General features: G+C 40.4%; 1 protein-coding gene across 1 annotated transcript in view; it reads left to right on the top strand.

Annotated features, from left to right (window-relative positions):
• Nucleotides 1-4,898: 4,898 nt before the first annotated feature.
• LOC125137686 (transmembrane protease serine 11A-like) overlaps nt 4,899-15,159 on the top strand; it is a 46,297-nt gene continuing 36,036 nt past the window's right edge. The window contains 1 exon segment of the mRNA XM_047798619.1: nt 4,899-5,047. Within this exon segment, the coding sequence (XP_047654575.1) occupies nt 5,037-5,047 (11 nt within the window). The 5' untranslated portion in view covers nt 4,899-5,036.

Raw genomic sequence — 15,159 nt, 5'->3', positions numbered from 1 at the left:
ATATCCATATAGAGAGAGATATAAAGATATATCTCTATATAGTAAGAGATCTAGAGAGAGGAATTTGTCAAATACCTAAGTATTGTATAATTGTCTCATACTATTTGGAAGAGTATTACATAATCAGCTGTGGCAGAATTGCTCAGTCTATCATTCACTAACACTGCAGAGTGGAAAATAGAAGATCACATAGCATCGCCATGCACTAAAATCTGCACTGTCCAGTATGGCAGGGGCTAGCTAGATGGAGCTATTTAGACATAAATTAATTTAATTAAATGCGATTAAAAATTTAGTTTTTCAGTCACACAAATCTCATTTTTTACTTGTTTGGAGTTTTTTTTGGGGGGGGGGGTGGGAATGGGGTGGCTGCACCATGGCATGTCGAAGTTCCAGGGTCAGGGATCCAACCCACGCCACAGCAGGTACCCAGCCACAACAACGACAACATCAGATCCTTAACTTGCTGAGCAATCCAGGAACTCCTATGAATCACATTTTAGACACAAAATAACCACATGTGGCTAGTGGGTACCACATTGGGTAGCACAGATATATGTCATTATCATCATCATAGAAAGTTTTACTGGACATCACTGACCTAGAGGATTCTATGCAACTACCTACATAATCACTTATTCATCTAACAAACATCCCTTGAACTTCTATGTGGCAGGCATTGGATATTCTAGACACTGGGTATACAGTTGTTTAGAAAACCAAGTCCTGTTCTCAAGACCATATAAAGAGGCAAAAGTGTTTGGGGTAACTGCTGTTGGAAGTAGCAGACCCTCTGGAGAGTGTGGTTGCCGGGTACAGCACAACCACTCTTAGACACTCTTTCCCCTGGGGGTGCTGGATCACTAATGGAGAGGGGATTTGGATGGGCTACAGCAGGCCACCGAAACCCACAGGTAGAAATCGTTTTTTTCCTACCTCCCTTAGATAAAGATCCAGAAATTCCCCAGTTAATAGTATATTAAAGAATCAAATAGAGTTTTTGCTTGCCTCTTAAATCAACAAGGAATTTCTTATAACCCCAAAAGCTATGTCAATGGCAACCAAACACAAGTGTAGCAAATAATGCAGGAGCATCAGAGTGACATGGTCACAAAGATAAAAAATATCAAATGATAAATTAAGCAAGAGCTAATCCAAATAAAACAAGGAATGGACTATATAATCTGTTCATGTTAATTTATTATATATAACTCAGAACTACAGATCCCTGTGACCCACACCTAAGTCCACGGAAACACTGCAAGGCATGAAAAACAGACCATATGTGTTACTATGCTGCCATCTCCTGGTCTAGCCTTTGTTTTTTGTCTTTTTAGGGCTGAACCCAGGCATGTGGAGGTTCCCAGGCTAGGGGCTGAAGCAGAGCTGTAGCTGCCGGCCCACACCACAGCCATGGCAATGAGGGATCCAAGCCACATCTGCGACCCACACCACAGCTCACCACAACCCAGATCCTTAACCCACTAAGCAAGGCCAGGGATCGAACCTGTGTCCTCATGGATGCTAGTCAGATTCATTGCCACTGAGCCATGACAGGAACTCCTGGTCTGTGTTATTTTTAAATACATTTTATTGCAATTTCATTATAAGCTATAAAAGCCAAAGAGCTGTTTTCCAAACAGGGTAGTAGAAAGAAAATTCCAGAAATCTCTCTCCAATTTTTTCCTGAGGTAACTCAAGTTTCCTTTCACATGGTTCTGTCTATATACAAACATAAACAGATATAACTGTTCACTTATAAAGGGCTTATCTACTTTTTTTTCAAAAATGGCATTATTTTATACACACGCCTAGCACACCTGCACGTGTGCATGTGCACACACATACATATACACACACAAGTTTATCTGAGATTTTGATTTTGTTTCTGCCAAAATGGTAAACTAGCATGATACTAACTCCCTTCTCCAAATCAACCAAATGAGATAAACTGTAGAATAAAGAGATCAATAAACATGGCTTCTAGACCAGGAAATCATAATAATATGCCTGTGAGACTGGGCCAACTTGAACTGCAGTATGAGGAAGGGTGGGTGACTGAAGCCTAGAAAGTAATGAGAAAACAGTTAAAAGAAAAGCTTTTTACTGGGGGTTTGGGTTGGAAATGCTATAAAATTGGGTTATGATGATCACTGTACGATTACAAAAAAAAAGAAAAGAAAAGCTTTTTAAGTTTTGCTCTGTCCCCAGCACCCTGCTTTGTCTGATATTACCTTGAGACAATGTTCACATGCTTTTCAAAGTAGACTAGACTCAGCAAGCCAGACCTCCTTGGAAGTAAAAGGGTAAAGGAGAGGCACTTCTAGAAAAGGCAGCGATTAATCCGCTGTTTTCAGGTATTCTTTTCCTCTCCTTCAGTCCTCCAGACCTCCAGGGCTGGTGAGTTTAGATTTAAGGAAACAGTTTCCCCCCTAGTGCTGCTAAGCTCTGCAGCTTAGTCTCCTGGTCAGCCTTCACCTGCAGAGGAGAGCCAACACCCAACTTCTTAGTTATGCTCCAGCCCCTCTCACTGGCTCATTTCTAGTGGTTCTGGTAAATGGCGTGAGCCTTCCTATGGTGCCTATCTGCTGATGGGCCTTCTGGCTGCAGATAACAAACTCATTCCAGAACACCCATTGCCCTCAGCTTATTTCCTCCTCCAACGTCCACCAGGGCAACTACAGAATTTCTGCTTTGATTGGTCTGATCTATTGCTTCTTCCAGACTATTTAGAAGCAACCTTTGCAATGAGAGTGCCCAATCTCCTTGGTCCTTGCCTGGATGCTAAAGGCCCTCTCTCCAGAAAGGCAATGAATTCTTACTTACCCCATCCTCTATCCAGCCCTCCTTCACCGAGCATCCTCAAACCCAATGCCAGGAATAAGAGTGCTCCCCTGGCAGCACACCCTCATTCATTCTTACCAGTTCCCCCAGTGCGTGGCCCCTTCCTCCTTTGTCAGGGCCAGCTCACGCCTAGCTGAGTTATCCACCTGGTTGTCAGTGAAGGAGGGGGAGTATCTCTCAAGGAGGCATCTACTGGGGAAGAGGGCTCTGCAGCATCTTGCAGCATGAGAGAAGGGCTGGCTCTCACCAAGGAGAAGGGGAAGACTTCTGCAACCTCTGAGGTTCAGGGGCTCTACAACACCAATACCAGTGTTTCCATCTGACATTTCAAGGTCCCAGGCGTTCTCAACCAGGTCCCGACCAAAGCACAGCAGATCTGCTTCAACTGAGCATTCAAACACTGGGGATCTAACTATTAAATATCCAGCCTATTAGTATAGCTGTGTCTACTCTTCCTCAGCAGGAGATTAGGGCCTCTGTAACTGGCTCTGACACTTAGCCTTTAACTGATTTTAAACACCCCTCAGTTTCTCCTTATCCCTTTGCAGGGCAACAAGGCAATTTAGCAGTAACCAGCCAATGCCACCATCTTTGTGGCATTTCTCCCTCTCCTCTTTTAATTGCCTGAACCATCACCCTTGCAATGGTTTCCCCTGCACCAGGAAGTTCCCCTGGGTCACTGCTGGTGAGATCTTTAGCAATTCAGTTGTCACTTTGTGCCAGGGATTATCTGTGCCCCACATGCCACTCAACGTCCCCTTTACCCAATAGGTACGGAAATGAGTTTGCTGGTCTTCAATTTTCTGAGGTCACTCAACCAGACTCCAAAGATGGATTTGAGATACAAGAGATTCACTGGGAGAAATTTCTGTGAAGAAAATGAGACACATGCCGGAAGAGGCAAAGAGACCCTTCAGGATGCAGTTGAAGTCCAACATCTGTGCAGTAGAGGGAAAAGGAAGAAGAGTTAGATAGGAAGGGTGCGCCACAGCAGTGCAGGTTCAAGAAAATTTGGCCGAATTTACAGAGAGTCTTTACGTTAAAGGCACCCACATTTCCTAGAAATACATCTGCGTTTACAAGCCTGCTGTTCTTGGTCAGAGGCTGGGAGAAGCCTGTAGGAAGTATGGCCTCAGTGTGGGTGCTCTGGGGGGCTCAGAGCACAGCAGCTGGAGCCATCTGTCAATCACATTCTCCATCACACAACCCTGGGTCTGGGCCCAAAACTGTTTAGTATGACTTGTTTAATTAATATTCACATATGGTTTTCTATGACTATATGTGTGTGCCTGTGTTTGTGCCTATAAACGCTTAGTTTGTTCTATGACAAATGGACCCTAATAATACTTGTTACTTCTGAGAAGAGGGAAAGGAATCATGACTAGGACATGGTCAGAGTTTCAGCCTTATTTCTAATGTCTTAATATTCACAAAGAGTTGGTATTCATGTTGTCTAATTGAAAAATGATCTGTGATAGTCTCTTTTTGTTTTCTTCATTCTGAAAGTCTCTCTCTCTCTGTGTGTGTGTGTGTATACACATATAAAAACAGAGATATATATTTGTAAATATTAATTAAATTTATATATATTAGGTCATTTTGGGAAAAGTCTGGTTTGATATAAATTTATTTGTAGGTACTCTGAGAAGTAGGTATTTTTTAAAAGAAAAATGATTATCTATTCATAAATTCACTATATCCCTGATACTTGAAAGTAACTGCTGTTCAACACAAATTTAGGAAGTTTTTGCAAGAGTCATATTCTGAATCTAGTTTTTAAGAATATCTGATTGGTTTCACTGAGAGCTTTTATGTGAAGATTTCTATAAGATATTTGTATACTTACCAATAATCTTCTTTAAAGTCTTAATCCTAGCACATTCCTAAGGTATTTCTCATTCAAATCCCTGCAACCGATTTCTTCTCCTTTAACAAAATTAGTCAATACCAAAAAAAGAAATATTGTTTTCTTGTTGGGACTATGCTGTCTCTGGGCTATTCTCTTCAAGCTGTTCTATGGGTTGAGGCTTCTCTGTTCAGACTTGTCAAACTAGTTTCATTTCGACTACCTGTAATGTGTTTCCTTATTTCTTGCAGCCACAGACCTGTAACATATCTAGAGATGTCATACAGCTGATTAGGAAGTCGAGCGGAGTGGGCGCAGACCTCGAAAATCGTTCTTCCGCCCGCGGATGATGTATCGGTAAGTCCAATTTCGCTTAGGAAAGGCTTGTTTGCTCTACGGTCCATTAGTGGCTAGATCCCCACATGCCGCAGGACCACCTGTGAGGTGTCCTCAATGAATTCAATCTGCATCAGATGCAGTGAAATTTCTGGAATTATTAGAGCAGCTGGACTGCTTAATCTCTGTAGTTAAGTATTTTTGTGTTAAAATCACTATTAGCATTATTTCATATTGCCAAGTTCAACAGTGGAGATTTCAGGTGTTAATGAAAAACTATATTACATTGTGCCCTGATTGTCTCTGATTGTGAAGCAGTGTTGGGCGGAGTGGTGTTAATTTGTCTTAAGGAAAGCTTCCTTTCAGCAATCTGACTAAACTTAGCCTGACTAAACTTAGCTTCTGTAGCACAGACCCTTCAGCTGCTTTTCCTTATACTGTCCAGTCAGTCACTGGGAACGAACTCAGACTGGGAGGGCAAAACCTACAAAACCTTCATCATAGACATTTCAGGACTCCTTAGGGGGAGAAAGGAGATGAGATCCAGACTAGGGAAAATGTGTTTAATCTCTATTAAATACTAAAGGAAAAAAAAACTAAATTATTCCAAGTTTTCTTTTTCAAAATAAGGTTTGCTACCTGCAAAGGAGAAGAAAAAATGGTTTCTTGGCATTTGATATAATTTGTGATTTTTAAACATCCATGATGACAATATTTCACTATTACTTAGATTTATGCCATTTTCAAAACACTTTTACATATGTCATTTCATTTAATAGTCAGGACACCCCTGTGAGATCAGCACTACCATTTTAAAGTGGGGAATCTAAGGGAAAAAGACGTTAAGGAGCTTCTCAGAGTCTACAGAGCTGTGATGTCAGAATCGGAGCTGCGACCCACAACTGCATTAAGTACAGTCTCCCTAGACTGTTGCAGCTTCTCCAGGTGGCAATGTTTCCACCTGGGGAGTTTCAAAGATGAGAACTGGACACTGAATTATTGAACTTAACTGAACTTCCTTCCCAACTAATAAAATACACTTTTGGATCAGCCTTTTAGTGAGCACATAGTAATTGTCATAGGATCTCTAAGATTTTAGACACCGTCCACAATGCCTCACAGAGAACTGACATCCCATAAATATCTGCTGAACAAATTTATGAGTAAATAAATATAAATGTATAGCATTTCTGTTTTGCTTATTAAAATTCAATGAATTTGAAAATGCATATTCCAGGGCTATGGAAATCATAATACTGTAAAGCAGTAATTCTAACCTTTCATATTTTACATTCCCCAAATTCCTCAAATATTCCTTTAAAAATGTCAAGTCTCATGATTATAGGCACTAAAACTCTTCTTTTCTAGTGAATATTTATGAGTTTATAGGATTGTTTTCAGTTTAAGAGAAGTAAATTAGAAGAGTAATACTGGGGATCAGTGCTGTTGTTCCGGATCATCCATGACACTTTTTCGTAAAGAAAGGGGACAGTGGGGAGCACTGAATGTTTATGGTTTCTTTAAAATAAACTCATTCAACATTAACCCAGGATTTGGAGGATTTGCAGGAGATGGCAGGTCATAGGCAGGCTTAAGGAGTGAGGCAAAGCAAATGCTTAATAATTACTATGACGCCCTATGTCTCACCTGCATTAATTCTACACAGTATGTTCTGTAGTCATGCTCGCCATCTTTATTTTTCTACTAACAAGAAACACAATGTGGACAGCTTGTCAAAATATATTTGATTCATACCTTTCCTGTTTCTGCTCTACTGAACCCTGGATCTTGTCTGTGGGTTTTGTGACCCCCTTTTCTACTTTTCAGAGATAGCCTTTCGCTTTCGTACTTGGCTGTAAATGTTCATTTGCATTTGCCTTTAGCAAATCCATATCCCTGCTCTTTCCTCCAGGTTTTAATTGGGTGATACGTTCACTTAAAATCTCAATTGTTTCCCTTATAAAAGATGAAACATTTAGTCACTTCTTCATCTAAGATTGCTGTACTGTTCTCAGAAGTCGGACATCTTTCTCTTCCTATTGCCGTTATTTTCAGCATCATTAAATCAATACAAAAATTAGATTTCTCCTCATCATTATCCTCCTCTAGAGAGTAGGTCCTCCTGGGAAAGTTTTTGCAAGTATTTTGCACTTTAATTTCATCTCAAATACTCATTTTAATCAGCTTAATTTGTCAAGTCCATTATCTAATATACTCAAGAACTGTATCTTCAGAGTTAGAGCCAAAATAACAAAGTAAAACCTCCATGTTACTTACTGATCACTAAACTTTGTATAAATTATCAATTAAATTTTACTGCTTTGGGGGAAGGAAGGAGTGGGATGGACTGGGAATTTGGGGTTAATAGGTGCAAACTGTTGCCTTTAGAATGGATAAGCAATGAGACCCTGCTACATAGCACTGGGAACTATATCTAGTCACTTATGATGGAGGATAATGTGAGAAAAAGAATGTATATATGTATGTGTGACTGGGTCACCTTGCTCTACAGAAGAAAATTGACAGAACACTGTAAGCCAGCTATAATGGAAAAAAATAAAAATCATTTAATTTTACTATTTTGTTAGTTTTCAGCAAACTCATAGTGCTTCCTAGGTGCCATAAAGGCACTACACTATATTAGCTTATGTAATTCTCACTACAATTCTATGACTAGGTACTACTACTATCTCCATTTTATAAATGAAAAAGTAACTAGCCAAATAATCACAAGCTAACAAGTGGCAGAGTTGGGATTTGAGGCAGGCTGGAGCCAGAGTCTGAGTTTAACTGTTAGGGTATACTGTTTTTCCTTCCTTTTGATAATTTTCAAGAGAAAAATCACTTTTTGCTTTTTAATTTGAAATTTGAGTAAAAGATTCATAATACGTCTTTATCTATACATGTATTCCTACCATTGAGATTTAAAGGCTAGTGTATAGAATCCTCTTCTTGGTTTTGCTTTTCTTCTTTCCAACTGTCTGTCATCCAGGGAATAATGTATTTGAGACAAACTAGGGAGGCTAGCAAATATGTATACAAAGTACTTGGAAACCAAGAGGAGAGGAATTTATGTTCAGATAAGGATATGAATCTATTGGGTATAGTAATTTATCTGTAATTATTATAATAACATCTACCATTTATCATCTATTTACAAAATATACATCGTTCTCCATACATTATCTCATTATTTACTTATATTAGCTGTTATTACCTCATCTTGCAGATTATAGAATTATTGAGCTTTAAACCCAAGCTATACACACCATCCTAACCCCAATACATTCAAAGCTGTGCCTCTGACACATCTGAGCAATGACAAGAAGTTGACCCCTTGGGTACAAAACTAACATTAGCAACATATAAACAGCATACTTATTAACGCGTTTCACATTTCTTGTCAGAGTGGCCTGGTTATAAACCGTACAGACAAATTTGAAGTCAGACACACAAGGCCTCCCTTAGCTCTGCAGCCTGCGATGACTTCCTCTCTGATGCTGTTTGCTCACTGCTGAACAGCTTCATAAGGTCTGCCCTCTCAAGCTGTGACTCCTGACCCAGAGGAGGATTTGATTCGTGCTAGAGTCTTCTCACTTCACTGGCTCACATCCCTGGGTAGTATCTATTCTCACCATTTCACAGGTGAGAATGGAATTCAGAGAGGTTTCATAAACGTCTAAAGATACATGTTAAGGAGTTACAAGCAAGGACTGGAGTCACCGTGTTCTGACTCTGCAGGTCGGACAGATCTGCCACACCAGGAGCTAGAGAGGATCTGTCCAGGCAGGGGAAGACTTCAAGGACGTTTTAAAAATTCCGTATCGTGTGTTTTCTTTACTCTCACCCTATTACCACACTCACAACACTTGTAACACCAGCTGTGTAGGGTGTGTCTCCAAGCAACTCTCCAATACCAGCTGGGCACCTACAACTCAATTCAATCCTGATGCTAAGCAGAGTTAACACAGACCCCAGAGCTTAAGGGCTCAGTTCTCTAAGACTCTTCTGCCAGGAGTTGCCGTTGTGGCTCAGGGGGTTATAAACCCAACTAGTATCAATGAGGATGCGGGTTTGATCCCTGGCCTCGCTCAGGGGGTTAAGGACCTGGCATTGCCAGGGCTAGGGCATAAGCTGGCTGCTTCAGCTCCAATTCGACCCCTATCCTGGGAACTTCCATACGTCGTAGGTGTGGCCCTTTAAAAAAAAAAAAAAAAAGACTGCCCCTGCTTCCACTTCAGATCTCAATGGCTCATCCCCATTGTCACCTGTGCTCCTGACTGACTGTTTATAAACTAGAGCTTCCACAATCCCCTCCGCCACTTTAATTTGGTAGAGTGGTTCACAGAATTCAAGAGAAGTGTTTACTGGGTAGTCCCATCATGGCTTAAAGACAACAAACCTGACTAAGATCCATGAGGATGCAGGTTCCATCCCTGGCCTCGCTCAGTGGGTTAAGGATCTGGTGATGCCGTGAGCTGTGGCGTAGATCACAGATGCAGTCCAATTCGACCCCTAGCCTGGGAATTTACATGTGCCATGGGTACGGCCCTGAAAAGCAAAAAAAAAAAAAAAAAAAAAGTTTACCTACTAGATTATTAAAGGATACATATGATAAGGTCTAGAAAGGTCCCCAGTACAGGAGATTCTGTCCCCAAAGAGCAGGGGCACATCACCCTCCCAGCACATAGATGTGTGCACCCACCCAGGAGCCCTCTGAACCATGTACCACTGGGATTTTCATGGAGGCTTCATCACACAGGCATGAATGATTATTAACTCAATCCCCAGCCCTGTCCCCTTCCCAGAGGATAGGGTGGAGCGTGGAGCGTAAAGTCCCAAGAGTCTAGTCATGCCTGATCTTCCTAGTGACTGGCCCCCACCGTGAAGCCATGTGGCCCACCAGAAGTTATCCCACTGGAATAGAAGATGCTGCTCTCAGCCAGGAAACACCAAGGGACTAAGAGCTCTAGGGCAGGGACTGGGGTCAAAGACAAACTATTAGACCCAAAGATGTTCTGAGCACTCTTCTCACTTAGGAAATTACAACGGTTTTAGAAGCCTTGTGCCAGGAACTGGGGGAAGAGACAAATATGTTTTTTTTTTCCTTTATTTCATAATTTTTAACCCTCATTTTTGTTACCTCAAAGAAATTTGCCATTTGTGTTATTTTAAATATTTAGAGAAAATAAATTTACAATACCTAATTATTATCAATCACATGGCACAGACTGAGACAAAATCATTACAGGTTGAACCATGAGCTGGCATGAGGGTGGAAACCCTGTATTACTCATCTTTGCCTCTCTAAGCCCTGCACAATGCCTTAGAGCATAATGAAGGTTCAATAAATGTTGTGGAAAAGAAAAATAGTGGGTAGATGAATAGGATGGATGGATCACTGGATGGATACACAGACAGACAAATGAAAGGACAAACGAGTAATAAGAAACACTGTAATAGCTGATTCTTAGAAGTTTGTTAAGATGCATTTACACCGTGTAAGGCTCTGACCCAAGCATCTGTACACAAACAACTCATTTTGCACATATGAACAGCATCCCAGCCTAGACCTTCACCTCTAACCTGCAAATAGTTTACAGACCTTAATACATGGTACTGCACTTACAGTCAAAAACATGTGAGGGCTAAACCAAACATACACATTTCACAAACTACATAACATTTGGTGCTATTTACCTTTTCTAGTAAAGTAAAACATTTTTTAATAAGTTTCTGTTTTGTTACTCAATTCCATGTTCCCTTATTAACAGAGTACTTGTAAAAACAGCATCTGCATTTTATTGTGCCACTTTGAGCCATAGTAGGACACATTTTTTATTAATTAATATTGCATTTAAAATATTTTGGGTATTTCTTAATAACCTATCCATCTAAGCTTTCTCTTGCGGTCCACTCCAAGATGACCCTAAAATCCAAAATGCTTCTGGTATCATCATTACCTGCCATGAATACTCTCATAGTGAAATGCCTATTTTCTCAGCATGGCTAATATTGAGTGTGTAATAATAACAAAAATAGTGATAACAGCTCATGTTTATATAGTATTTATTATGTGCTGGTCTCGTCACATGAATTAACACACTTAATTTCCATTTAACACACTAAATACTTTTCAGTGAGTTAGGTATTAATTTCATTTCTACTTTATAAATGGAGGAACGAAAACAAACAAACAAAAAGGCCAAATATGTTGCCTCATGTTGCAGAGCTAGGCAGTGGCAGGGCTAGGACTTGAACTCTGGTCTTTTGGCTCCAGGCTATAGTAAGATCAACCTCTAGTTATTAACTCTATACAACCCCCAGTAAAAGTGAGTTAAATCATACTGCATAAATTTAAACTAACATGTGACTGTGCTCTACTTCTAATTCGAAATCTAAGTTGAACACCATTTAAGAAAGGCCTTGTTCTAAACCAGCACAATAACTATTTTACTTATATGTGAAGATGAGAGAATTAGTGTCAATCACGGCTCAGAATAAGGCCTAGAAAAGGCTCTCTTACTGAATCAGGTCAGGGAGATCAGAAAGGACAAGAATCTGAAATTAAGTGCACTCATTAGGGCTAGAGGAAAGACAGGGCTGCCAGAACCTGGAGTGGGTCCAGCCCAGCAGGTGGGAGTAATTCGACACTGTGAGAAAGTTTGGGATTGCTCCTCTGAGGAGTACATCCATGGGAATACAGGGGAGTCTTACCAATCCCCTGTAGCTAGTTTTCTTCTTCCATCTTCGGTCATGCTCCTTTTTGGCCAGCATGCCCAATTTCCACGCCTGTGTCCAGGGTGAGGGCATTTCCCTCGATAAGTGAGGACATGGATACTTGTCTTTCCTGGGGTCCCTCACTTTCTTTTTCTGAGTCTCCTGAATGCAGCTCAGCCTGAATCTCTTCATTATTTTCTACAGAAAACTCTTTGGTCTGGACTCACATGGTATTTTATTCAACTTTAAATCCATCTTTGCCATAGCCCTCACTCCCTTCATATCTGGGAGTTAGATACAAAAGGAGTATCAGTAACCTTTCTGTGTTTCTTCATTTTTCATCCTGCTGACAATGAATCATTCCCTGTAGCCCAAAATGATATAAACATATCCAGAGCCACATTCTCATAACTGGGTTCTGCGGAAAATCAGAATCCCAAAAGATATCTACTGATATAGTGATTTTTTTTAACATGTACATTTAGAAAATTTTTATTTCAATCCAATTCAATAAATAGTATTCAAGTATCTTCTAAGAGTCACATAATGTATTAGGCACTGAGGCTGCCCTCAGTGAACAGGATTTATGTATAACCAAGACAGAAACACTGCCTCACCTTCTAAATCCACTCAAGGCTCTAAGACTTCTAGAAGTTAGAATCCTATTTAACCCTAGTTAATCCATTATTTCCAAACCTGTTCAAATATGGGAAACAGCCCTTTCCCCTAGCACCTGGGAGCAGAAATGCCTCAGTGCTGTGTATGACTTACTGTCTTCAAGACCTTCTACACTGTGGGGTAAGAGGACATGTGCACACCTACTATCTCAAGATATAAAATTTATAGGGAGCAGCAGGGGGAAAGCATCAAATCAAATAAAAGCCTTCAAAGTACAGAGATAAGCCCCTTAATTCTCTTCATACCTGCCTTCTTCCACAGCGCTCTTTCCTTCCTCCTCCTCCTCTTTCGGAGATTCTGCCAGTGTCACCAGAAGGGTGAGGGAATCCTAACTTTTGAGAGCTCGTAAGGATTAAAAACCATTAGAAAGTAATAAGATATGAAAGCAAAAGCAAATTCAAGACTTGACCGCAATGGAGATGGGTCGTCTCTGTGATCAGTAAAACGACCCCTGTCTTTACTTCATAGACCTCTTTACCTGCCTTTTATGCTTCTTGATATTCTGCACATTATTCATTTGGGTTAAGAGGAAGACTGTTCTGCAAAAAGGAAAAAAAAAATCACTCTCAAAAGGAAGTCTGGTATCACAGAGAAAAGGGGGCATCTGAGTCGTAGCAGCAAGAGCTAGGTTCTACCTCTGCACCTGGCTGCTGAATTGAGCAAGTTGTTCACCTTAAAATGAAGATAATTAATTCTACTAATATGAGCATTTGGAGCACAAAATCAACTGGCCCCAAAAAGTCAGCATTTAACTAAATAGTAGCTCTTGCTCTTATTGCATACAGTACTAAGTGTTCATTCCAAAACAGTCACAGGGGTACCCAGACAGATATTCACCTGATCAGAGTATATTACATCACAGCAGAAGTTTGCTCTTCTCTAACAAATGACAGAGTTTAGCAGCTCAGAGGGAGACATTTTCATTGGTGGAAGGAGAATTTGGCACTTTGCTTTTATAAGAACTTTCCTCCAGGGATGGGCGCCAGGCTAGGAAAAGAGGGGCAAAGTTTTCCGCATAACTGGCTTCCAGGAATTCAATGCATATTCAATGCATACCTTTGTCAGTTTAATTTGCAGTTAAGTAGACTTGTAAGTTGGCCCAGAAAGCTAACCAATAATTTATTTTTATGAGTTGTCTTTAATTTTTTTAATTTATTTTTTATTGTTATTTCCCCCAACACACTTTTTTTTTTCCACTGTGCAGCATGGGGACCCAGTTACACATACATGTATATACAATTTTTTTCTCCCATTGTTGTGCTCCATTGTAAGTATCTAGACATAGTTCTTAGTGCTACACAGGAGGATCTCATTGTTAATCCATTCTAAGAGCAATAGTTTGCATCCATTAATCCCAAGCTCCCAATCCCTCCCATTCCCACTCTCCCCCTCACTGCCCCCCCCCCCCGCCCCGCCCTGGTCAGCCACAAGTCTATTCTCCAAGTTCATGATTTTCTTTTCTGTGGAAAGGTTCATTCATGCTGTATATTAGATTCCAGTTATAAGTGATATCATATGGTATTTGTCATTCTCTTTCTGACTTATTTCACTCAGGATGAGAGTCTCTAGTTCCATCCATGCTGCTGCAAATGGCATTATGTTGTTCTTCTTTATGACTGAGTAGTATTCCATTGTGTATATATACACCACCTCTTCCTAATCCAATCATCTGTCAATGGACATTTGGGGTGTTTCCATGTCTTGGCTATTGTGAATAGAGCTGCAATGAACATGCAGGTGCATGTGTCTTTTTTAAGAAAAGTTTTGTCCAGATATATGCCCAAGAGTGGGACTGCTAGGTCATATGGTAGTTCTATGTATAGATTTCTAAGGTACCTCCATACTGTTCTTTGTAGTGGCTGTACCAGCTTACATTCCCACCAACAGTGCAGGAGGGTTCCCTTTTCTCCACATGCCCTCCAGCACTTGTTATTTGTGGACTTACTAATGATGGCCATTCTGACTGGTAGGGGAGGTTGTATCTCATGGTAGTTTTGATTTGCATTTCTCTAATAATCAGGGATGTTGCATTTTTTTCATGTGCTTGTTGGCCATCTATATATCTTCCTTGGAAAAATGTCTATCCAGGTCTTTTGCCCATTTTTCCACTGGGTGGTTGACTTTTTTTGCTGTCGAGTTGCATAAGATGTTTGCATATTTTAGAGATTAAGCCCTTGTCTGTTGCATCATTTGAAACTATTTTCTCCCATTCTGTAAGTTGTCTTTTCATTTTCTTTTTGGTTTCTTTTTCCTGTGCAAAAGCTTGTCAGTTTGATTAGGTCCCATTGGCTTATTTTTGCTTTTATTTCTGTTGCTTTGGGAGACTGACCTGAGAAAATATTCATAGGGTTGATGTCAGAGAATGTTTTGCCTATGTTCTCTTCCAGGAGTTTGATGGTGTCTTGTCTTACATTTAAGTCTTTAAACCATTTTGAGTTTATATTCATGCATGGTGTGAGGGTGTGTTCTAGTTTCATTGATTTGCATGCAGCTGTCCAGGTTTCCCAGCAATGCTTGCTGAATAGACTGTCTTTTTCCCATTTTTATGCTCTTGCCTCCTCTGGCAAAGGTTAATTGACCCTAGGTGTCAGGGTTTATTTCCGTGTTCTCTGTTCTGTTCCATTGGTCTGTATGTCTGTTTTGGTACCAGTACCACACTGTCTTGATGACTGTGGCTTTGTAATATTGCTTGAGGTCTGGGAGAGTTATGTCCCTTGCTTGGTTTTTTGTTTCTC

The sequence above is a fragment of the Phacochoerus africanus genome, chromosome 10 (assembly GCF_016906955.1).
Source record: "Phacochoerus africanus isolate WHEZ1 chromosome 10, ROS_Pafr_v1, whole genome shotgun sequence".
Taxonomy (NCBI): Eukaryota; Metazoa; Chordata; class Mammalia; order Artiodactyla; family Suidae; genus Phacochoerus; species Phacochoerus africanus.
This window is presented reverse-complemented; position numbering and strand designations above follow the sequence as displayed.